Source organism: Phyllobates terribilis, unplaced genomic scaffold (genome assembly GCF_046119375.1).
Source record: "Phyllobates terribilis strain yellow unplaced genomic scaffold, ASM4611937v1 Scaffold_1__5_contigs__length_1240528914, whole genome shotgun sequence".
In the NCBI taxonomy this organism is placed as follows: domain Eukaryota; kingdom Metazoa; phylum Chordata; class Amphibia; order Anura; family Dendrobatidae; genus Phyllobates; species Phyllobates terribilis.
This window is the reverse complement of record NW_027362761.1, coordinates 954,813,930-954,838,841: the sequence shown is the minus strand read 5'-3', so window position 1 is coordinate 954,838,841 and position 24,912 is coordinate 954,813,930. Positions and strand designations below refer to the sequence as shown.

Below are 24,912 nucleotides of genomic sequence, written 5' to 3'. Positions count from 1 at the left end.
GGAACCCCCAGGTGCTTCACAAATTAATCCGTAAAAATGAAAAAGTATTTTTTTTTCCACTTTTTCATTTTTACGAATCAATTTGTGAAGCACCTGGGGGTTCCAAGTGCTCACTATGCATCTAGATAGGTGCCTTGGGGGGTCTAGTTTCCAAAATGGGGTCACTTATGGGGGAGCTCCAATGTTTAGGCACACAGGAGCTCTTTAAACGCAACATGGTGTCCGCTAACAATTTGAGCCGAAATTGTTAGCGGACACCATGTTGCGTTTGGAGAGGCCCTGTGTGCCAAAACATTGGAGCTCCCCCACAAGTGACCCCATTTTGGAAACTAGACCCCCCAAGGCACCTATCTAGATGCATAGTGAGCACTTGGAACCCCCAGGTGCTTCACAAATTAATCCGTAAAAATGAAAAAGTATTTTTTTTTCCACTTTTTCATTTTTACGAATCAATTTGTGAAGCACCTGGGGGTTCCAAGTGCTCACTATGCATCTAGATAGGTGCCTTGGGGGGTCTAGTTTCCAAAATGGGGTCACTTATGGGGGAGCTCCAATGTTTAGGCACACAGGAGCTCTTTAAACGCAACATGGTGTCCGCTAACAATTTGAGCCGAAATTGTTAGCGGACACCATGTTGCGTTTGGAGAGGCCCTGTGTGCCAAAACATTGGAGCTCCCCCACAAGTGACCCCATTTTGGAAACTAGACCCCCCAAGGCACCTATCTAGATGCATAGTGAGCACTTGGAACCCCCAGGTGCTTCACAAATTAATCCGTAAAAATGAAAAAGTATTTTTTTTTCCACTTTTTCATTTTTACGAATCAATTTGTGAAGCACCTGGGGGTTCCAAGTGCTCACTATGCATCTAGATAGGTGCCTTGGGGGGTCTAGTTTCCAAAGTGGGGTCACTTATGGGGGAGCTCCAATGTTTAGGCACACAGGAGCTCTTTAAACGCAACATGGTGTCCGCTAACAATTTCGGCTCAAATTGTTAGCGGACACCATGTTGCGTTTGGAGAGGCCCTGTGTGCCTAAACATTGGAGCTCCCCCACAAGTGACCCCATTTTGGAAACTAGACCCCCCAAGGCACCTATCTAGATGCATAGTGAGCACTTGGAACCCCCAGGTGCTTCACAAATTAATCCGTAAAAATTAAAAATACTTTTTTTTTTTACAAAAAAATTCTTTTAGCCTATTTTTTTTAATTTTCACATAGGTAACAGGATAAAATGCATCCTAAAATTTGTTGGGCAATTTCTCCTGAGTACACCGATACCTCATATGTGGTCATAAACCACTGTTTGGGCGCATGGCAGGGCTCAGAAGGGAAGGAGCGCAATTTGACTTTTGGAGCTAATTTTCCAATCAAAAAGTGAAATGGCGCTCCTTCCCTTCTGAGCCCTGTCGTGTGCCCAAACAGTGGTTTATGACCACATATGAGGTATTGGTTTACTCAGGAGAAAATGGCCAACAAATTTTAGGATGCATTTTACCCTGTTACCCATGTGAAAATTAAAAAATTTAGGCTAGAAAAAAAATTTTGTTAGAAAAATTAAAATGTTCATTTTTTTCTTCCATTTTGCTTTAGTTCCTGTGATGCACCTGAAGGGTTAATAATCTTCATGAATGTAGTTTTGAGTAGCTTGAGGGGTGCAGTTTTTGGAATGGTGTCACTTTTGGGTGTTTTCTGTCATGTACACCCCTCAAAGGGACTTCAAATGTGATGTGGTCACTAAAAAAAATGGCTTTGCAAATTTTGCTGGAAAAAAGAAAATTTGCTGATGAACTTTGAACCCTTCTAACTTCCTACAAAAATTTTTTTTTTTTTTCAAAATTGTGCTGATGTAAAGTAGACATGTGGGAAATGTTATTTATTAACTATTTTGTGTCACATCACTCTCTAGTTTAGCAGAATAAAAATTCAAAATTTGAAAATTGCAAAATTTTCAAAATTTTTCCCATATTTTTGATTTTTTCACAAATAAACGCAAATATTATCGACCTAAATTTAATACTAACATGAAGCCCAATATGTCACGAAAAAACAATCTCAGAATCGCTAGGATCCGTTGAAGTGTTCCAGAGTTTTTAATTCATAAAGGGACACTGGTCAGAATTGACAAAAATGCCAAGGTCTTTAGGGTCAAAATAGGCTGGGTCCTGAAGGGGTTAAAAAAGCCGGCCAGCAATTCAGCATCGGTACCCGACAATTTAGAACAGAAAGAATAGAGCATCACACATAGATTAGATACATAGAAACATGTCAGTCACATATATAATAAGTACAGTGATAGTGTTGATTACTGCACTTGTCATTTAGTGTTAAAATAAAGGATTTATTAAAAAAAAAATTGGCGTGGGGTTCCCCTTAATTTTAGTCTCCAGCGGAGGTTAAGCAGACGGCTGGGGCAGATGTTTGTAGCTTGGGAAGGGATAATACCCACGGAGCTTCCCAGGCTACTACTATCAGCCCCCAGCTGAATACCTAGCCTTTACTAGCTATTAAAATGGGGGACCCAAAAAAAATGACGTGGAGTCCCCCCTATTTTAATAGCTAGCAAAGGCTAGGCAGACAGCTGGGGGCTGATATTAATAGCCCAGGAAGGGTGCCCCAGAAATGGCGCATCCATAGGAGAATTCTCCCACGCTGTCAGTGAAGTGCATGATGTGAGCTGAGTTCATTGGACATGTCCAATGAACTCAGCTCACCTCATGCACGTCACTGACAGCGTGAGAAAATTCTCCAGCGCTTGCCGTGAGAGCAGGAGAATTCTCTCACGCTCACCGCAAGCGCAGGAGAATTTTCTCACGCTGTCAGTGCCGTGCATGAGGTGAGCTGAGTTTATTGGAACCCCACAGCAATTTTTTTTTTATAAATCCTTTATTTTAACACTAAATGACAAATACAGTAATCAACACTATCACTGTACTTATTATATATGTGACTGACATGTTTCTATCTATCTAATCTATGTGTGCTATGTGTGATGCTCTATTCTTTCTGTTCTAAATTGTCGGGTACCGATGCTGAATTGCCGGCCGGCTTTTTTAAAGAGACGGTGCATGAAAACACTATTATTTTTTTTAATAGATCCTTTAACACTAAATGACAAGTACAGTAACCAACACTGTCACTGCACTTCTTATATATGTGACTGACATGTTTCTATCTATCTAATCTATGTGTGATGCTCTATTCTTTCTGTTCAAAATTGTCGGGTACCGGTGTATGCCGCTGCTGAATTGCCGGCTTTTCATGTTTCACTGTGAGCACTGTTCCCATCGATTTGGGCAACCACTGTAATGCCACAACCACCATGGCTGTGGCATTACAGTGACTGGCAGACAATCCCTGCATGATGTGAAAAAATCCAGTTACGCTTTGGGTGTACGAACAGTTATCGAACATAAACTCGAACAGCCGAATGTTTTGCAAATCGTTCGCGTTCGTCAATCGACTCAAACACCGCCCAAAACAGCTCGAATTTGAGATTGGCGAACAGTTCTAGTCGAACACCGCTCATCTCCAGTAACTTATTAAAAAAATCGCAATTGATGAATAAGCTGAAAATATCTGGAAACCCCATAAACCACCCACAATGATGAACTTGACAAAAAAAAAGCGAACATTTGTAACATAGACTTTTTAAAAAGGCACAAATTAAAAGAAGAATAAGGCTCAAATGACAAACAGGTGAAAATCTCCAAAAGCTAAACAAAAAAAAATGCAAATGCAATAATGAATCAGGCATATTGTTTCAAGAAACTGGGACCACAGTGTTTCTAGACAAAGAAAAATCTGCCTCCCACCACTGCGACAGTATTTTGGGAGAAAAGTGTAACAGCTGTAAACCATACATGCCAGCTTTCTTTAACCCCTTCACCTTCGAGCCTGTTTTCACCTTAATGACCAGGCCAAATTTTACAATTTTGACCAGTGTCACTTTATGAGGTAATAACTCTGGAATGCTTCAACATATTCCAGTAATTCTGAGTTTGCGTTTTTTAGGACACATTGAGTTTTATGTTAGTGGTTAAGTAAGGTCAATATTTTTGCATTTATTTATGAAAATAACTGAATTTCGTAAAAAATGTTGAAAATTTCACAATTTTCAAGCTTTTAATTTTTATGCCCTCAAACCAGATAGTTATATCACACAAAACAGTTAATACAAACATTTATCACAAATGTTTACTTCACATCAGAATCATTTTTAAAACATAAGATTTTTGTTAGAAAGTTAGAATGGTTAAAAGTTTATCAACAATTTCTAATTTTTCCAACAAAATTTACAAAACCAATTTTTAGGGACCACATCACATTTGAAGAGACTTTGAGGAGCCTATATGACAGAAAATACCCAAAAGTGACACAATTTTCAACACTGCACCCCTCATTCAATAAGTTTATTAACTCCTCAGGTGCTTCACAGAAATTAAAACAATGATGAAGAAAAAATGAAAATTTTACTTTTTCCCACAAAAATGTTGCTTTAGACCCAAATTTTGCATTTTCACAATCATAACAAGAGAAAATGAACCACACAATTATTATGTGCAATTTCTCCTTAGTACATCAATACCCCATATGTGGTGTAAAATGACTGTTTGGGTGCACGTCAGGGCTTGGAAGGGAAGGAGCATCATTTGATTTTTGGAACGCAGATTGGCTGGATAGATAGCCGACACCATGTCGTGTTTGCAGAGTCCCTGATGTGCCTAAACAGTGGAAACCCCCAACAAGTGACTCCATGTTGGAAATTACACCCCTCAAGGAACTTATCTAGAGATGGGTTTTGGAAATTACACCACTCTGGGAATTTATCTACAGGTGTAGTTAAGATTTTGACTCCATGGGTGTTTTCCAGAAACAAGCAGCAATGGATATTGCTAACTGCCTTTGTAGTGCATGTATATTGCAGTGCCCAGATCGCTGTAGTGCCCAGTACATTGTAGTGCCTAGTATATTATGCCCAGATTGTACTTCAGGAGACATGCCCCCATAAATTAAGCAGGCTCTCATCGCTACAGAAATGCCAAACATGTGGACGCTGAATGTGGTTTAGGCACACTAGGGCTCAGAAGGAAGAGGGTCATTTGGATTTCTTTTGGGGACGAGGAATCTTAGCGCTTTTTCAGGGCCTTTGTGCTACCAGTAGCGTGGAAGCATACTATATGAAAGATGATGGACCTGAGTGAGGTTTTTTGTTTTTTCTGTGGATTGACTTGAAGCTTTTATTGGGAACATTTTACATAATATTTGGGATCACATTTATCCTGTGCTCTACACTGAGCACTTACATCGGGGTTTCCATCGAAATCTCCGAATGACGTTATTCAGATGAAACCCCAGAGGAATCCATACACTATAATGAGGCAGCAGAGTTACTCTGGACTCCATCTGGCCTGTGATCAGCGGTTTTATTCTTTTCAGAAGTGCACAGAACTGTGGCCCGACCGTGCTTTTATGCATGCTTAAAAAGACAAACACCGCCGGATCATAGGCCAGACAGCATTTACAGTGTCTCCGTCTGCGTCCATCTGCCTTATTATAGGGAATCTTCCGTCGGGGTTTGTGCCTGAATCACATATTTCTTAGATTTACACAGAAACCCTGGTATAAGCGCTCGGCGTAGAGCACAGGATAAATGTAAGCCAAGCCTTGCTGCAATCTTTGGGAGGAAGAATGAACATATCAACAACAGATCAAGAATTTGTTCTATTTATTTTTTACACTATTCCTTGTGCAGTATAAGTGATTAGACGACTTTATTCTTCGGGTCGGTGCGATTACAGAGATACCACATTTATATAGGTTTTTTATGTTTGGCTGCTACACTAAAAGATGCTCTTTTTTTTGCAGAAAACTATTTTTTGCATTGCCATATATTGAGAACTACAATTTTTCAAAATTTCTGCTGACAGTCATGTGAGGGATTGTTTTTTGCTGGGCAATTTGTTTTTATTGGTTTCATGTTCGGACACAACATTTTTTGATCGCTTTATATTCTGATTTTTGGAAGGCAAAAAGAACAAAAACCAGCAAATTCAGGATTTTTTTTAATCCATTCACTATGTGGTAAAAGTGATCAGTCAGTTTTATTCTTCAGGTCAGTACGGTTACAGCGATACCACATTTATATATTTATTTTTTATGTTTTGCCGCTTTTACACAATAAAAACTATTTTATAGAAAAAATTATTGTTTTTGCATCTGAGAGCTATGTTTTTTTTATTTCTGTGCTGCCGGAGCTGTTTGGTGGATTGTTTTTTGCTGAGCAAGATGACTAGAGTTAAGCGAACATTTCAATGTTCGGTTCGGTTTACGATCGCCGAATTTGCAATATTCGCTGATCAATTTGTCGAACATTCGTCGAACATATCCGAATCCCATTGGATTCAATGGGAGGAAAAACCAAACGCATACACAACACCTTCAAATGGGCCCAAAAGCTGCCAAAACCGATCAAATTAGGGGCAGACATCAGGAAAGTGGCCTCAATTGACCCACAGTGCAAATTTTATAATGGCACAGCAGCAATCAGCCATGGGCCATGCATGAGGTATCAGGGTCTGGGCCAGCATTTACAGCTTTGAATTGAACTTCAAATTAAGATGAGGTGGGTGAGGAATCAGTGTAGGTCTGCTGTGCTGGGAGCCCAATACCACATACAATAGCTCAACCTGCTCAGCCATACTCAGATGGCAGAAAAATCAGTTTCATAGATTAATATTGGTAGAAAAATTTAAGGATAGTAACACGTGTACATAGTTACATGGTTTATAAGGCAGAAAAAAGACAAGCGTCCATCCAGTTCAGCCTATTTCTTGCGCACTGCAGCTATTCCGCAGCGTTGATCCAGGGGAAGGCAAAAAAAAAAAAAAAAAAAAAAAACATGCGGTATAGGCCAATTTACATCATTGAGGAAAAATTCATTTCCCGACACCAATCTGGCAGTCAGATTAAATCCCTGGATTAATTAACTAAGCATAGGATGTAATTTTATTGTTCTCAAGAAAGGCGTCCAGGCCTCTCTTGAACTCATTAAGTGAGTTGGACATCACCACTTCCTCTCCCAGAGAGTTCCAGAGTCTCACGGCTGTGACCGTAAAGAATCCCCTTCTATGCTGGTGCAGGAACCTCCTTTTCTCCAGACGCATAGTGTGCCCCCTCGTCTTTGTCACCATCCTTGGTATAAACAGGTCATGGGAGAGATCTCTGTACTGCCCCCTGATGTATTTATACATGTTCATGAGGTCTCCCCTAAGCCTTCTCTTTTCCAACGTAAATAGGCCTAATTTTGACAGCCTCTCTGGGTATTGTATTCCCTCCATTCCCTTTATTACCTTAGTCGCCCTCCTTTGTACCATCTCTAGCTCCAATATGTCTTTCCTGAGCACCGGAGCCCAGAACTGTGCACAATTTTCTAAGTGCGGCCTTACCAGCGCTTTATACAGAGGAAGAACAATGTTCTCATCATATGCCCCTATTCCTCTTCTGATGCATGCCATGACTCTATTTGCCTTCGCAGCTGCTGCCTGACACTGGGCACTCCAATTTAATTTGCTATTAACCAAGACGCCCAGGTCCTTCTCCATGTCAGATTTCCCCAACAGTTTCCCATTTAATATGTATGGGTGACTGCTGTTTTTCTTTCCCATGTGCATGACCTTACATTTATCGGCATTGAAACCCATTTGCCATTTTTTGGCCCAGCTCCCCAATTTATCTAAATCCTCCTGTAGCTGTGCCCTATCCTCATCTGTATTAACTACTTTACAAAGTTTAGTATCATCTGCAAATATTGCTATTTTACTATGCAACCCTTCCACTAGATCATTAATAAATATATTAAATAATATAGGGCCCAAGACAGACCCTTGAGGCACCCCGCTAGTAACCCTGACACACCCTGAGCTTACTCCATTGATAACCACCCTCTGTTTTCTATCACTCAGCCAGCTATTTACCCACTTGCACACATTATTCCCCAGACCAAGCATTCTCATTTTATATACCAACCTTTTGTGTGGCACGGTATCAAACGCTTTGGAGAAGTCAAGGTATACAACATCCACTGACTCTCCCCGGTCCAGCTGTGAGCTCACCTCCTCGTAGAAGGCGATCAGGTTTGTTTGGCAGGAGCGATCCCTCATGAATCCATGTTGATATGGAGTTAGACAGTTATTATCATTAAGATATTCTACAATAGCATCTCTAAGAAATCCTTCAAACAATTTACCCACAACAGACGTTAAGCTTACTGGTCTATAGTTCCCAGGGTCACTTTTAGACCCCTTTTTGAATATTGGTACCACATTTGCTTGGCGCCAGTCTAGTGGGACAGTCCCTGTCCATAAAGAGTGCTTGAATATAAGATACAGCGGTCTGTCTATCACATTACTTAATTCTTTTAGTACCCGGGGGTGTATGCCATCTGGGCCTGGTGACTTGTCTATTTTGATATTATTTAGGCGTTTCTGAACTTCCTCCTGGGTTAGGTGGGTGATATTTAGCGGAGGGTTTACTTTATCACTCTGCATTTCCTCCGATAAATTGTTTTCTTTTGTGAAAACAGTGGAGAAGAAGCTATTGAGTAGGTTTGCTTTACCCTCATCGCCCTCTATAATTTTACCCAGGTTATTTTTCAATGGGCCAACTCCATCAGTTTTAATCCTTTTACTGTTTATATAGTTAAAGAACAGTTTGGGATTCATTTTACTTTCCTTGGCAATTAGTCTCTCTGTCTCCTCTTTTGCTATTCTTATTTGTTTCTTACAGATTTTGTTTTTTTCCCTATAAGATATTAGCGCTTTCTCACTGCCTTCTTGTTTAAGTTTACCGAAAGCCCTTTTTTTGTTTTTCATTGCCCTCTTGACTTCCTTATTTAGCCACATTGGCTTCCTCCTATTCCTGGCCCTTTTATTCCCATAAGATATGTACCTTCTACAGTGACTGTGTAGGACTGTTTTGAAAATTTCCCATTTTCTATCCGTGCTCCTATTACTGAAGATACTATGTAACTATGTAACCCTCCCATGGCGTACATCGACCACCCCCCGTGCTGGCAACCTGCTGCAAAATAAGAATCACCTCTGCAAGACAGTTTTCCATAATTTTAGTACCTAGGGTTATTTTTGGGTGACTCTCGCGACGGTCAATGTCCACAATGATCAGTCCTTGTGCCGGCAGTTCAACTTTACCGACCTTGATGGTCACTTCTTTAAATCCTATCTGTGGCACGGGCTGACCATAGCCGGCGATAATGCTCAGGTCATCATCTGGGTAGCGGGTTATGTCCAAGTCATTCCAGTACCGCTTGAAGAGAACGTACGGGATGGTGGTGACCTGTGACCCGGTGTCCAGTAGGGCACTCATAGGAATGCCGTCCAGTACCACAGGCAAGACCGGACATCCCCCTACGTACTTGTCACGCCAGTTCGATGGGCCTGATGATCTTAGGTCTGGGGTTTGATTGTAAGTAAGTGAAGTCCTGCCAGTCTGGGAGGCCCACTGCTACAGGCAGCACACTTGAAGGAGACCCAACCTGGAGTCTCCCCATTTCCCTAAATTAGGGGCTGACACCACCAAAGTGCTATAAATTTCAGAAGAGTAGAAATATTATAATTAGGACCAACACCTCTTTCACTACAGCCAACCCTGCAGATGGAGACCCAACCAGGAGTGTTCACATTTCCCTAAATTAGGGGCTGACACCACCAAAAAGGCATCAATTTCACTAGAGTACAACTAGTATAATGGGGACCGACACCTCTTCCACTACAGCCAACACAGCAGAGGGAGACCCAATCAGGAGAGTTCACATTTCCCTAAATTATGGGCTGACACCACTGAAGTGGCATCAATTTCAGTAGAGTAGAGCTAGTATAATGGGGACCGACACCTCTTCCACTACAGCCAACCCAGCAGATGGAGACCCAAACAGGAGTCTCCACATTTCCCTAAATTAGGGGCTGACACCACCAAAGTGGCTTCAATTTCAGTAGAGTAGAAATAGAATATGTAACAGGTCTGGGAGGCGGAACCTCTGAGCAACTTATACAAGGGGGCAGTCCTTGTAAGGAAGCGGGTGGCGACCAGGGAAGATAGGCAGGCAGTCACAGCAGGTGACCGGGACAGTCTCTGGGCAAACGGGCAGGAGGTCACGGCAAGTGACCGGGACAGTCTCTGGGTAAACGGGCAGGAGGTCACAGCAAGTGACCGGGGCAGTCTCTGGGTAAACGGGCAGGAGGTCACGGCAAGTGACCGGGGCAGTCTCTGGGTAAACGGGCAGGAGGTCACAGCAAGTGACCGGGACAGTCTCTGGGTAAACGGGCAGGAGGTCACGGCAAGTGACCGGGGCAGTCTCTGGGTAAACGGGCAGGAGGTCATGGCAAGTGACCAGGGCAGTCTCTGGGTAAATCTTTCCGGATAAATCCCCGGGCCAGGTTCTCCTCAATATATTCAGACATGGACCGGGTTTCAGCAGCCGACAAAGGGTAGATTCGCCCACGGGGAGGAGTAGAGCCGGTCATCAGGTCGATTGGGCAGTCGTATGGTCTATGAGGAGGTAAAGTCTCTGCCTCTTTTTTATTGAAGACATCCGCATAAGACCAATAGGGAACCGGAAGACCGGGCAGATTGGCTGGGGTAGGAGAAGGACGGGCAGGACGAACGGGAACTAGACAAGTCTTATGGCAGTCCTGTCCCCAGCGAAGGACCTCTCCGGTCTGCCAGTCAAGCACGGGTGCATGTCTCTGGAGCCAAGGCAGGCCAAGCAAGAGGGCGTGAGAGAGTCCAGGCAGAACATGAAAGGAGATGATCTCAGAATGCAGCATTCCCACCTGTAGAGTCAGAGATTTGGTGATGAGTTGGATGGGATGTGGTAAGAGGCCCCCATCCACGGCGGCGACAGATAAAGGTACGGCCAGAGGTTTGGTGGGAATGTGGTATTTTTCTACCAGGGATTGAGAGATGAGATTTCCAGCAGCTCCAGAGTCAAGTTGAGCCAGTTCAAAATAGCGGTTCTCTCCGCAGAAGATAGAAACAGACAGCATCAGGGATGGAGAGGGTTTACTTTTGTCTAGGGCGACCTCTCTGAGCGATCCTAGACACAGGCGTTTCCCGACCTCTCAGGGCAGGAACGGATCCGGTGCTCCTTACTGCCACAGTAGAAACAGCTCCCCTCGGCACGACGTAAGTCTTGACGGGTCTTGACCATCTTGGTCTGGTCGACCTGTATAGGCTCAGGTGAATGTGCCTGGAGAGTGACGGGTCTCTGGAAGGTAGGGACTAGACGTGGAATCCTCCTCTCACGGGTGACCTCCCTAGCGCGCTCCTGGAACCGGATGTCAATCCGGGTGGCAAGTGTAATCAAGTCGTCGAGAGTGGTAGGAATGTCCCGACCGGCGAGTTCATCTTTAATACGGCCGGACAGACCCTCCCAGAAGACGGACACCAGGGCGTCGTTATCCCAGGCCAGCTCCGAAGCAAGGTTACGGAACCGTATGGCATATTGGCCCACGGTGAGACTCCCTTGACGGAGGCGTAGCAGAGATGAGGCGGATGAGGTCCTCCGTCCAGGTTCGTCGAAGACCTTCCGGAAAGCCGTGAGAAAGGCTGGCAGGTCGGACACCAGAGGGTCTCCTCTCTCCCATAGAGGATTTAGCCAAGCCAGTGCTTCTCCCGTGAGAAGGCTACTTTGGCCCGGTCGGAATTAAATTGGTGGGACTGGTGTTCAAAGTGCAGGGTGCACTGGTTAATGAAGCCCCGAGCTTGAGCGGAGTCGCCTCCGAAGCGAGGAGGTTCAGAAAGCCGGATTCCAGAGCAGGATACTATGGTATTGGTGGTTGCTGGTGGGGCAGTCAAAGTGTCCAGGCGAGTATTGACATTCCGCAGGTGACCCAGGATGGACTCCTGTTGGGACCTCTGTCGGGATAGTTCATGACAAAGGTCCGAGAGCGAGGGAGCTTGGGTGCCACCGGGTTCCATGGCCCGAGCAAACTGTAACGGGTCTGGGAGGCGGAACCTCTGAGCAACTTATACAAGGGGGCAGTCCTTGTAAGGAAGCGGGTGGCGACCAGGGAAGACAGGCAGGCAGTCACAGCAGGTAACCGGGACAGTCTCTGGGCAAACGGGCAGGAGGTCACGGCAAGTGACCGGGACAGTCTCTGGGTAAACGGGCAGGAGGTCACAGCAAGTGACTGGGGCAGTCTCTGGGTAAACGGGCAGGAGGTCACGGCAAGTGACCGGGGCAGTCTCTGGGTAAACGGGCAGGAGGTCACAGCAAGTGACCGGGACAGTCTCTGGGTAAACGGGCAGGAGGTCACGGCAAGTGACCGGGGCAGTCTCTGGGTAAACGGGCAGGAGGTCACGGCAAGTGACCGGGGCAGTCTCTGGGTAAACGGACAGGTACGACCTGTGACGGCTGAGCCTCCAGGTAGGCTAGCAGGCAGATGTCAGATGAGTGCTCCCAGGTGAGCAGGCAAGAGTCTCTGGACTGGCAGGTGGTCACAGCACGTGACGGCGGAGCCTCCAGGTAGGCTAACAGGCAGGTAGCAGATGAGCGCTCCCAGGTGAGCAGGCAAGAGTCTCTGGACTGACAGGTGGTCACAGCACGTGACGGCGGAGCCTCCAGGTAGGCTAACAGGCAGGTAGCAGATGAGCGCTCCCAGGTGAGCGGGCAAGAGTCTCTGGACTGGCAGGTGGTCACGGCACGTGACGACGGAGCCTCCAGGTAGGCTAACAGGCAGGTAGCAGATGAGCGCTCCCAGGTGAGCAGGCAAGAGTCTCTGGACTGGCAGGTGGTCACAGCACGTGACGGCGGAGCCTCCAGGTAGGCTAGCAGACAGGTAGCAGGTGAGCGCTCCCAGGTGAGCGGGTAAGCTGGTCCATAGACAGACTGACAGGTGTCGGAAGGCAGACCGTCGGACCTCAGGCTAGCAAGCAGGAAAGCGGATGAAAGGCAGAAAACTGGCAGGAAACTGGCAGGCAACTGGCAGGTAACAGGCAGGTAACAGGCAGGTAACAGGCAACGGGACCTGAGGGCTGAAGCAGAGTAGTGAACAGTGCAACAACATTGCTCGGGCACCTCCATTTTGGAGGAGGTGCCTTATATATGGAGGGATCCTCCGGCCATTGGCCGGGGACTCCTTAGGGTGACGCGCGCGGCCCCTTTAAGAGAGGGGGCGCGCGCGTGCGCGCGCCCTAAGCACATTGACCGGGGGAGAGCGGGCGCTGCAAGCAGAGCGGGAGGAAGCCGCCGGGCACGGAGCAGAGAGGTGAGGGGAACAGCGTCCCTGCCTAGCAGGAGGCAGGGACGCCGACGCTACAGTATAATTGGGACCGACACCTCTTCCACTACAGCCAACCCAGCAGATGGAGACCCAAACAGGAGTGTTCACATTTCCCTAAATTACTGGCTGACACCAAAAAAGTGGCATCAATTTCACCAGAGTACAAATTGCATTATTAGGACCGACACCTCTTCCACTACAGCCGACCCAGCAGATGGAGACCCAAAAATTAGTGTTACATAACATCTGCAGCAGTAGCAACAACAGGCACAGAAGCCACACTAAAGATATCAAAGACTGCAATTACGCGAGATCAATGCAGCACACTAAAAACTACTACATCGCCTAGTCTGTACAGTCTGCGATTCGGGTGCAAAAGTCCTTGGAGATCCATGACTTGTTCATCTTGATGAAAGTTAGGCGGTCTACACTTTCAGGAGACAGCTGGCTGAGCTTATCAGTCAGGAAACCACCAGCAGCGCTGAAGCCACTGTAAGGTAGCGCTATTCATCACGCTGGGGGTACTCGCTTTACCGGATCAATTAAAGCACACATGCAACGTTTTCCGGTAATATGAAAACCAGCAGTTTATTACACATCATAAACCGCTCATAGCATAGTCCATCTCAGTGGCTTGCAGGAATGTTACACATGTATCCTAGAGCCTTTTCAGTGGCAGCTATGCCCGCTTGGCTTCAAATACAGACTTCAGCAAGGTACAGCAACAATATTCACTTAAAGCGCCAATTTACCTTTGCCGGGTCTCAGCTGCTTCTATCAGCTCGGTTCTGCCACAGCCGTGGCTTAAGGCTCCCCAGACGTAGTCTCCAGGCCACATGCCTTCCAAGGCTACTGGTATCTCAGACACAGGGATCCAGCCTCTGCCTTCAAGGGTAGTGGAGTCCCAGACACAGGGACCAGGCTTCTTGCCTCACCAGGCCTCTTGCCTCACCAGGCCTCTTGCCTTCCAAAGCTACTGGTATTCCAGACACAGGGATTCAGCCTCTTGCCTTCCAGGCCTCACCAGGCCTCACCAGGCCTCTCTCTCTCTAACTGTTTCAAAACGACCAGGATTTATATATCCTTCTGTGCACACAGTACCTGTGATGATGTCACAGTCATGTGATCAGTCACCTGAGGGGGAGGTAAATGGTCAGCCAGAACACACCCCCTGGACATTTTAGTAATGCAGCAAGCCGCTGCATTACATATCCCCCCCTGTTCAAACTTGTGGGATTGAACACACAATATACACAATCACATTATAACCCACGCTTCACACAGAAACCATGTACTTGACAATTGCGCTGCTAAGCCCCTGGAACATTAGTCATCAACATTAGCCCATTCCTTAGGGACCTACCATCTGTCATTGTCACTAGCTTTGTCAAGTCACATTTCCGAGTCGTAACCTTGTCAGACCTCCCCCGCTCCCAGCGGTCAGTCGTAACCTTGTCAGACCTCCCCCCGCCCCCAGCAGTTAATACAGCAATGTGACTTACTTGCCCTTGTATCTAAGGTCAGGTCTGACTTCATGCTGTCCCGTACTCTATTGGGTCAGCCCCTTGAGAAAGCGGCCCCAGCTGACGTGAAACGCGCGTCGGGGGGATGCACCTGAGATCCCTATCCTATGAGCCTACCCACAGCCTGTAATCCCTGGTAAGAAAACCATCTTCCTTATGTCAATTTTCAATGACACATTTCCCCTGTTACTAAGTTAATAAGTAAAAAGAGATTATTTTCCTCTCTCTCTTTGGGGGATTTTGTTCAAATATCCTTTTATTTGCAAAGCCTTATACTACTGAAAATATGCACGCTGCACCTTATCTGACAGGCCTCGTCTGACTGCTTTTTAGCAGTGCACTACAGAGTGCGCCACCACATGGTCAGTCTAATAATAGCCTGTTAATCCTGACATTATCATGCACTTTATTAAACTTTAGGTTTATTACCTATATTTTTAGAATCTTTACCTCATTGGTCAGGAATTCTGGGTGCAGTGTTTCTTCATCCTTATGGTACTTTGTTCTGTGTTTTTTTCTATTTGCAAATTTATGTCAACTTGACTAAGTATCCAGTACTCAGGCAGGCCTTGTTTGGCTAGATTGGATATTTCATTGTCTACCTTGCTCTTTACTTTGTTTTTGGGTTATATTTTTAAATGAATGTTTCAATAAAATATGTATTCTTTCCTAAACCATGATGACTCTGTTTTTCTCTTGTTAAAAATGCTGTTTTTGAGTCGGTATAGGAGGGTGTTCGGGGGGATCTTGTTCCCCCACTTACACCCACTTTTTGACATTTCGGCTATTTTTCTAATTCTATTGGGTCATTTGTATAGGCCTCTCAGACCTGAGTTACTGGAGGTCTCACTACCTTTAAACCCACGCCCACGACCCTCAGGACATCTTGAAAGGTCTCTAACTTCTACTGTAGCCGTCCTATTATTTGAAGGGCCCTTTCTCTGTCTGGTCTCACAATTTATAGATGGCTGCCATCTTCTGCTGCTCAGACGATGCTGTCTTTCCATTCGCAGTCTGGCGAGATTCAACTGTTCTACCTCTCGCAGGTAGGTCACTCGGTACTCCATCAACATACGTATATATGCAAGATTTTCTTCCGTTCCGACAGCGGAGAATGACACCATGCCGTCTTCATCTGGTATCCAGTCCTGACGATCACGTGGACTGCTTACTTTCATCACACCAGACTTCTTTACCATCATTTGCATGGTTCGGCCATTTCTCCCAGTGAGCTTTCTTACCAAAGCATGAGGCACCCGGATGACTTCTTCCCGCAGACTTTGAGCTTTTCTCATAAGCTCCAGTTGTCTAATGGCTTGTTCCGTCTTCAACCGGACAAACTGCTTCGTGCTAGCACATCGCCAGTGCATGTCACTTAGGATAACCACTCTCTTCACTGTGACTTCGGTTATGGACAGGACCACCAGCTGTTTAGCTTCTGAAGTAGAGTATACCTTACCCGCTCCCACGGCCTTCTTAAACTCTTCATGCAGTGACTCTCTGGTGCATTCTTCTCCCAAATCTTCAGGTACATCTATGAGGCACTTGTACCGAGACGTTTCTGTCTCACCAGTGGTCTCCAAATGATCTCTGGCTCAGGTTTCAGGGACAACTGACTTTCAGCTTCTTCACCCTGTATGCTTCCCCTGAGCTGACTCACAGCTATGAATTCAAGAATTCTCATCTTGACCACTTCCATTTCATACTTATCTTCTTTTAACACTCTCTCAGCTCTCCTCAGGTCCACTTTCTCATGGTTTAAAGGATTAAGTGCAATTTGTTTGCCCTTCTCCTTCCCTAAGGAGGCCTCGTTCACTGATTGGTACTTTGCCAGGCGACCTTTAAGCTCGACAAATTCTTCCTCTAGCTCAGCTACTCGCCTCTCAGCAACCCATCTCTGAAGCTCTTCCTGCTTCAACTGCTCCTTTATCAGCAGAATTCTCTCAGACCTCTCTGTCTTCAATGTGCCCACTCGGCTCTCGACAGCCAGTCTCTAAAGCTTCTCTTGCTTCAAATGGGCTTGTAGCGACTCCTTGAGCTCCCTTATCTCGGCTCTTACATCCACCGAATCACCCAAGCTCGCATTATTGGAAGAGGGATTTGCTTCATACCTCCCTTCTCCGATAGACTCCTCCATCCTGCAGATTCTATCCTTAAGGCACGTCTCTGCCCTCTGGAGATCACCACAGAACATCTGCTGCTCCTTCCCCTGAGCTTCCAGTCCTGGGATCTTTCTGCGGAGATCATCATTCTCATCCCGGGTGTCCTGTAAAGTGGTCTCAATCACTCGGCGCATGTGCTCTACATCCGCCTTATCATCCTCTAGTTTTTCCTTAACCTTGAGGAGATCCTCATAGTCTCTCTTAATTTGTTGCAGATCCTTACTGAGTTCACCATACTCCTTCTTGGATTCACACTCCTCCCGGTTGAACTGTTCGTGCAGTCGTTCTAGGTTTTGATCACGTCTAGAAACTTCATCCTGCAACGCCTCTTTTAAGGCAGACAGCTCCCTATTCCTCTGGTATAGACCCTCATCCAGTTTTTGCTTCACCTGCATCAGCTCTAACTGTACCAGGGAGAAACGATCTTTCATCTCGCACAGCTCATCTTCCAACTCCGCTTTGTCAAGCTCCAACTGAAAAACCTTCTTTTTATTTTTCTGAAAGTTTTCCTTCCAATTGTTGTCTGATGCTGTACCGGAGGTTGCTACTGGCAACGTTACCTCCTCTTCCCTCCTAATCTCTTATGCTTCTATAGGAGGATCAACACTCGGAATAAAGGCACACAACATTGCATTTTTTTTATTTGCCCTTTCAGCAAAGGCTACAGGAGCAACTTTTTTGTGGCCCTTGCGCCGTCGACGACGAGAGGGGGACTTTATCACCTCGTCTAGCTCCTCCTGACTGAACTCTCTTTCTACTTTCGTAGTGTCACTGTCAGCTATGGGGTCTGTGTCACTCCCCATGGTGTTGTGGACCAACAAGTCACCTCCCACATTGACGTCAACCCCTTCTACTGGAGCTACCCAGTTATCAACGGTCAAATTGTCATTTTTAGGCGGTACCAACCCACAACCAGTAACCAATTTTGGTTTTCTATACTCCACGCTCTTTTGAGACTCCGCCTCCTTTTGAGACTCCGCCCCCTTTTGGACACCCACACCTGTAGGGTTTTTTAAAAAAAAAAAAAAACACGCGATAGTCTTAGGACCCAGTTCACAACATCTCTTACCACCTCCCCGGGCACTCTGGGACAATACCGGCGTCCCAGGAGAACTCACAGAATGGTGCACTGCTGCCATTCTATACGGTGCCAACAGCTTCTGCCGTTCCTGCGCCATGTCCTGTTGCTGTAACTTTAACAGGTACCTTAACCGCTCAGCAGCTTCAGTCTCATCTCCTGCTCCCTTCACAGCCATCTTTATCTGCTCCTGCATTTCTTCAGAAAACTCTATTTTGCTGAAGAGTGTTTGCAGCCGGTCATCTAACCACTTCTCCATTCCGTCTGGGGTTATTGCTCCATTCATAGCCATCGCGGTACACTGTTCACACTAGAAACTTCACACCGCTCTCCCCGGAAATTTTTCGTGGCCCCACCAAGCCACAGCAAACCAGGTTTGAGTGCGACGACAATTTTCGTAACCCCGCCGAGTTACAGCTAGATGCTTTAATCTTCATGACCCTGCCGAGCCACAGCAAACCAGGTTTGAGTGCGACAAAAATTTTGATAACCCCGCCGAGTTACAGCCAGATGCTTTAATCTTCGTGACCCCGCCGAGCCACAGCAAGATGCTTGCATCCACAATCGTCGTCCTGTGTCATTACCCCTAGCAACCAGGCTGCAGTTGCCCGCATTCTCCACCACATGTAAGGTAGCGCTATTCATCACGCTGGGGGTACTCGCTTCACCAGATCTATTAAAGCACACATGCAACGTTTTCCGGTAATATGAAGACCAGCAGTTTATTACACATCATAAACAGCTCATAACATAGTCCATCTCAGTGGCTCGCAGGAATGTTACACATGTATCCTAGAGCCTTTTCAGTAGCAGCTATGCCCGCTTGGCTTCAAATACAGACTTCAGCAAGGTACAGCAACAATATTCACTTAAAGCGCCGATTTACCTTTGCCGGGTCTCAGCTGCTTCTATCAGCTCGGTTCTGCCACAGCTGTGGCTTAAGGCTCCCCAGACATAGTTTCCAGGCCACATGCCTTCCAAGGCTACTGGTATCTCAGACACAGGGATCCAGCCTCTGTCTTCCAGGCTAGTGGAGTCTCAGACACAGGATCCAGGCTTCTTGCCTCACCAGGCCTCTTGCCTCACCAGGCCTCTTGCCTCACCAGGCCTCTTGCCTTCCAAGGCTACTGGTATCCCAGACACAGGGATCCAGCCTCTTGCCTTCCAGGCCTCACCAGGCCTCTCTCTCTCTAACTGTTTCAAAACCACCAGGATTTATATATCCTCCTGTGCACACAGGACCTGTGATGATGTCACAGTCATGTGATCAGTCACCTGAGGGGGAGGTAGATGGTCAGCCAGACCACACCCCCTGGACATTTTAGCAATGCAGCAAGCCGCTGCATTACAACACGTTCTGAGAAAACGCTGGCTGCCGGGCATGGTAAAACCTCCAAGGTGTGACAGGCGAGCTCAGGCTACTCATCCATTTTTGAAGACCAAAATGTAAAAGGGTCCAAACCCTCCATGATGGTATTGATATTGAGCTCTAGATACTCCTGCACCATCCTCTTCAGTTTTTCACCACGTGTCAGACTTGTACTCTGTTGTGCTGTTGCACATGCTGGTCTAAAAAATGTGTGAAAGGACTCACAGAAATTGCTTCTGCCACTTATGCTGCTGCTGATGTTTTGGCATTGATGAATTGATGTGCCGGAGATTGAAAGTCTAGAGCTGCGATGCACACTGTGTGCCTCACTGCTTTCTTGGGGAAAACCTTTCTTAAGGTTGTGTAAAAGCGTGTTTCAATACTCCTGCATTCGCGGGTCCCTTTCCAGGGCAGGAAGCATCTGGCAAAATTTACTCTTATAACGTGGATCTAACAGAGTGGCAACCCAACAGTCAGCACTATTTTGAATCTTAACTATACGGGGATCATGTGCAGCAAGAAGGCACTCATATGTCAGGCTCTTCCATGAGGTCCAAGACCATGCTGCGTTGGTAGCTGGGTAACACTGATGCTTGTTTCTTCTCTCCTCTCCTGCCAACCACGAACAACAGAGAGGGGATGATTAATCTCTTCATCTTCTGACTGTTGTTCGCCCATCAGCTCTCCTTCCTCCATTTGTTCCTCGGCTCCTGCACCTTCATTAACAGTTTTTCTGGTATCACCAGCCCCCCTCGATTGCTGTAATCCACCCTCCCTTGGCACCCACCTGTGTGACAACAGTCAGGAACTTTGAGACAATCTTATCCCTTCTGCATCCTTCTCTTCCTCTAGGACAGTGGTTCTTAACCTTGTTTGAGGTACCGAACCCACCAGTTTCAAATGCACATTCACCGAACCTTTCTTTAGTGATAAATCAAATATGATTTTTTTCCAAATTCAAGACATAGGTATATGTTTTTTTACTGGTACACAAAATGAACCGTGCATGAACATCACCTTGATCAAAGAACAAAACCAACACAGTGCATGAACTCACAACAAATTACATACCTGCAAATCAGTGTGACTTCTGCTGTTGTTTTTGAGAGACCAGTTCAGATATGCATGGCTTCACCTTGGCAAGTGCTACTGCCGCGCCCCCTGGGCCGTGGGGTACCCAGTGCCGGGCCGGTGAATGCTGGGGAATGTTACAGTGGCGGTGACCCGGTCCGTGACCCAGGGCGGTCAATAAAAGGGATTATATATAGGGGATTTATAGAGTTTTTATAGAGTTCGTGACGCCATCTGTGGAATGCGGCTAAAGGGAGCCGCCGCTGCAGAGCAGTCCTCTGAAGCTGATGTTACTGCAGCAGGGATGGTGTGGCTCTCCACAGGAAGAGCTAACTACAGGGCAGTGTGGATATTGCAGGTTGTGCTGGGCGTTGTAGTGCAGGGGTTGATGGCGCAGCAAGAAACTCGGAGACAAGGAAGTGCAGTCCTGAGGGTCTATACTCACGGTTATTGCAGTCCAAGTTACAGAGCTCAGTATAACTGCCCACGTCGTGCTGCGTTTACTCAGTGAGGGGCTCAGTCCACCCCCAGATAGCTCCGGAGTACTTAGCAGGACCCCCTTCTGTGTGTTCTCTCTGGCTGTCTCCTCTTAACCTCATACCAAGTGTCCCAGTCCAGTATCTGTGGGCCTTGGTGGGCGACGTCTGTTCCGTCCCCTTGGTCCTATATAGCTACCTTCCTGGTGAGACTGGTAAGGAATGTTGGCTACAGGACATGAAATACTGAAGCCTCCGGTTTCTAGTTAAGATGTACAATCTTTTGCTCGTTGAGGGATCCAGTACCCTGTATGCAGCCTGACCCCTACACCTCCCGGTAGATGCGGGCATACGGGTGGCCTTCTGCACGGCCCGTACCCCTAGGGTCCCTTCTTCCGTTTCCAGGAGCCTTCCTGCTCCCTCTCCTCTCTTCTCTTTTTCTCCTCTCAGACTTGGGCCTCACTGTCCAGGCCCGCCTCTGGAGCAGAGCTCCTACAGAGCCTCTGCTCCTGTCACTTTCCTCCTCTGACTGAACACATTGATCTAAGATGGTGTCTCTACTTATATCTTTCTTCTATGTGCTCCCCTTAACTACTTCCTCCACCCACACCCACTACATGGTTCCCCTTTACTAAGTTCCCCTCCACTCCAGCCAGGAACCAGGGACTGTGCTCTCCCGTAGGAGCAATCTCGCCCTGCCCTCTGAAGTGTGGTGTAATGAATGCAGATGTTAGGGTCCTGAGCTGTACTCCTTCCTTACCTGAGAGTGAGATACCACACCTCTGGGTGAGATGCAGTACGTCTGTGGCGACCGAACCCTCAGGGGCGCCACACTACTCTCATGTCATTTTCACAGCAAAGTCTGTTCCTTTTCTTTGTTTTTATGTCCAGCATCCTCGAAAAGGATTGTTCGCAAAGATATGCTGTAACAAATGGTATAAAAAATTCCAGGGCTTTCTTAGCAATAATTGGATACTTTTCCAACTGTCGACACCAAAACGTTGAGAGTATTGTTGTTCTGAAGAGTTGCTGTTGAACCTGGCTCTGCTGAATTTCAATGATTTCGTCGAGGTATTCATAATTGACATCTGCTGTCTCAACAGCAAACGTGAACGGCTGTCTCACCCATGCTGGATATGTAGGGAAATATCCGTCGAGAGACTTTGCAAGCTCATCTAAGTGCGTGGCAATTGTTTGCTTCAGTTCCATGGATACAGAAATGTCTCCGATTCCAGACATATCTTCGATCTTACTTACACAGTCGTCCAGAAGGGGAAAGTTTGCGAAGTTATTGTTCTCTGTTCGTCGTTTCCATAACGGTAGTTTTTTTTTAAAAGCCTTCAGGTTTTCTTCTGCTTCCATGATGTTGACTCCACCACCCTGCATCTGCTGATTGAGATGATTTAGAGCTGCAGATATATCAGCCATGTACGCTAAAATGAGAATGAACTCAGGATTTTTGAAGCAATCTGCATGACAATGTTGGTGCTCTTGCAAAAACAGGGCTAATTCCACACGCATGGCAAAAACACGATTCAGCACCTGTCCCCGGGATAACCACCGAACATTAGAATGGTACAGGAGTACCTCAAATTCAGAGCCTATTTCTTTACACAGCTCACTGAAGAAGATGCGGTGCCTCAGAGCACTATTTCGCACATAGTTCACACATTCCACTACAGTTTTTAATACTTCTGCCATTTTTGGAGGCAAGGTTTTTGTTTCCAACGCATGCCTGTGCAGAATACAATGCGTAACAATGATGTGTGGTGCATCGGCTTTTACTAGCGATCCAAAACCAGACTTTCTTCCCAGCATGACTGGAGCTCCGTCAGTACAAACTGCAGAAACCATATCCCATGAAAGATTGTTGTCTCTGAGGAAGTCATCCACAAGCTTCTTCACATTGGCTGCCTTAGTTGTTGTTGTAAGAGGCTTACAAAATAAAAACTCTTCTTTTATCATGTTGTCTTTCACATAGCGCACGAAAACAGCAAGCCGGCTTAGATTAGAAACGTCTGTGGTCTCGTCGAGTTGAAGGCTGAATTTTGCCAGACTTGAAATTAGATCTGCGACTACTTGAGCCAAGATGTCTTTACTCATGCACTCTATTCTGTCACTGATGGTGTCATTTGAAAGAGGAATTTGGGATAATTTACCTTCGGCCGCTGTTCCGAGTATCAGATTCGCCATCTTTAACGCTGCTGGTTTTATGAGTGTTTCACCGATGGTGTGCGGCTTGCCCTGCTTTGCAATCAGGTAAGCAACTTCATACGATGCGGTGAGGATCGGTTTGTTCACGGGTACAAATCCAAGAGCAGGCAGAGTGGCCCTTTCATCGAATCTGGCTCTTTTCACCTTGAATTCAGCAAGCGTTGTGTTCTTGTATTCCCCATCTCCATGCAGCTTTAAGAAGTGTTCCTTCAGTTTTACCGGTGTGAGACTAGAGTTGCTCAACTTGGCATTGCAAATCATGCAGATAGGACGCTGACTCCCATCACGTTCCGTGATACATGTGAATCCATGTTGTACATATTCTTCCGACCACTTTCTTTCTTTGCTCGACATAGTTAGTGTTGATTACTGAGCACACTAAATTCCCCGCAGCACTGATTGGCCAATTAATGTAACATGATCATCTGCAGCAAGTGATGGCCAAGCGGGGCGTGTCATCACGAATTTACTTAATGAGTCGGGTGTGTTTTGACCTCCGTGGCGGAGGCTCCACCGAACCCCTGAGACCGACTCACCGAACCCCTAGGGTTCGATAGAACCCCGGTTAAGAACCACTGCTCTAGGACCACCACCTCTTCCCGCAGGCTATTCAAAGTCTGCTCCAGCATGTAGATGACCAAAATAGTGATTCTGATGATGGCATCATCAGCGCTAACCATCTTAGTAGCCATTTTGAAACTGTGCAGAAGAGTTCAGCGGTCCTTAATTTGTGCCCACTCCGTAAACGTCATATGCCTCACAACAGCACTGCCCAGGCCATACTTCATGACATACTGCGTCAGGGCTTGTTGCAGCTGCCACAGTCTCTGCAACATGTGCAGAGTGGAATTTCACCGTGTCGTCATATTGCATATCAACTGGTTAACTGGCATGGACAAAGACTTATGTATCGATGATCTAAGGGGTGCGAATGGCAGATGTGAGCACACAGCCTCCGTGATTTCTGCAACAGCTCATCCAGGCCAGGATAGTGGCAGAGAAATTGCTATACCACAAGGTTGAGGACGTGAGCCATGCAAGGCACGTGTGTGAGCTTGCCTCGACATAGGGCTGCCACCAGGTTTGCACCGTTATCGCACACGGCCTTCCTTGATTCCAGGTTCAGCGGAGACAGCCATTGCTCAAACTCGACCTGGAGAGCTGTGCACAACTCTTCAGCAGTATGACTGCAATCTCCAAGGCATATTAATTTCAACACTGCCTGATGTCGGTGAGCCCTGGCTGTGCAGTACAGAGCTGGTGGGGATTTGCTCTGCACTGTTGGAATGCATGTCTCATTATGGCAGAGGTTGAGGGCACAGGTGGAGGCCCTAGAGGAGGTGGAGGAGGCAGAAGCAGTGAAGGAAGTGTGAAATACAGAAGTTTGTCCTACAAGCCTTGGGGATTCCAAGACTTGTGGAGCAGCCTCTTCCCCGCCTGCCCCCACAACCACCAGAGTCACCCAGTGTCCAGTGTTATGTTCTGCAACCAAGAACTAAGGAATTGGAGGGAAAAGCTGTCCCTGCACTGAGACTATGCTTAAACCCTACGCCGGGGTGGGTGCCCTATTCCTTGTCAATAGCCCCACCGACGATCCTGCACTGAACTCAAACAAAGACCTGAAGGAAGGGGAAAGGGTGTCCCTAAAAGATCTAAGGACTGAGAGCAAAAATAGGTGACCTCCTAAAAGAAAAGTTAGTTGCAGAAATGAAGATTAAAGGA

At 46.5% G+C, this 24,912-nt stretch overlaps 1 protein-coding gene across 1 annotated transcript; it reads right to left on the bottom strand.

The window, feature by feature from the left end:
- Positions 1 to 21,795: 21,795 nt before the first annotated feature.
- LOC141162182 (protein FAM200C-like) lies at positions 21,796 to 23,544 on the bottom strand. The gene has a single exon (XM_073648044.1). It carries the CDS (start codon positions 23,542 to 23,544, stop codon positions 21,796 to 21,798), a length of 1,749 nt encoding a protein of 582 aa, XP_073504145.1.
- Between the last annotated feature and the right edge of the window lie 1,368 nt (positions 23,545 to 24,912).

Coding starts and splice junctions, on each gene's coding strand:
- LOC141162182 (XM_073648044.1), bottom strand. CDS start 23,544: ATGTCGAGCAAAGAAAGAAAGTGGTCGGAAGAATATGTACAACATGGA.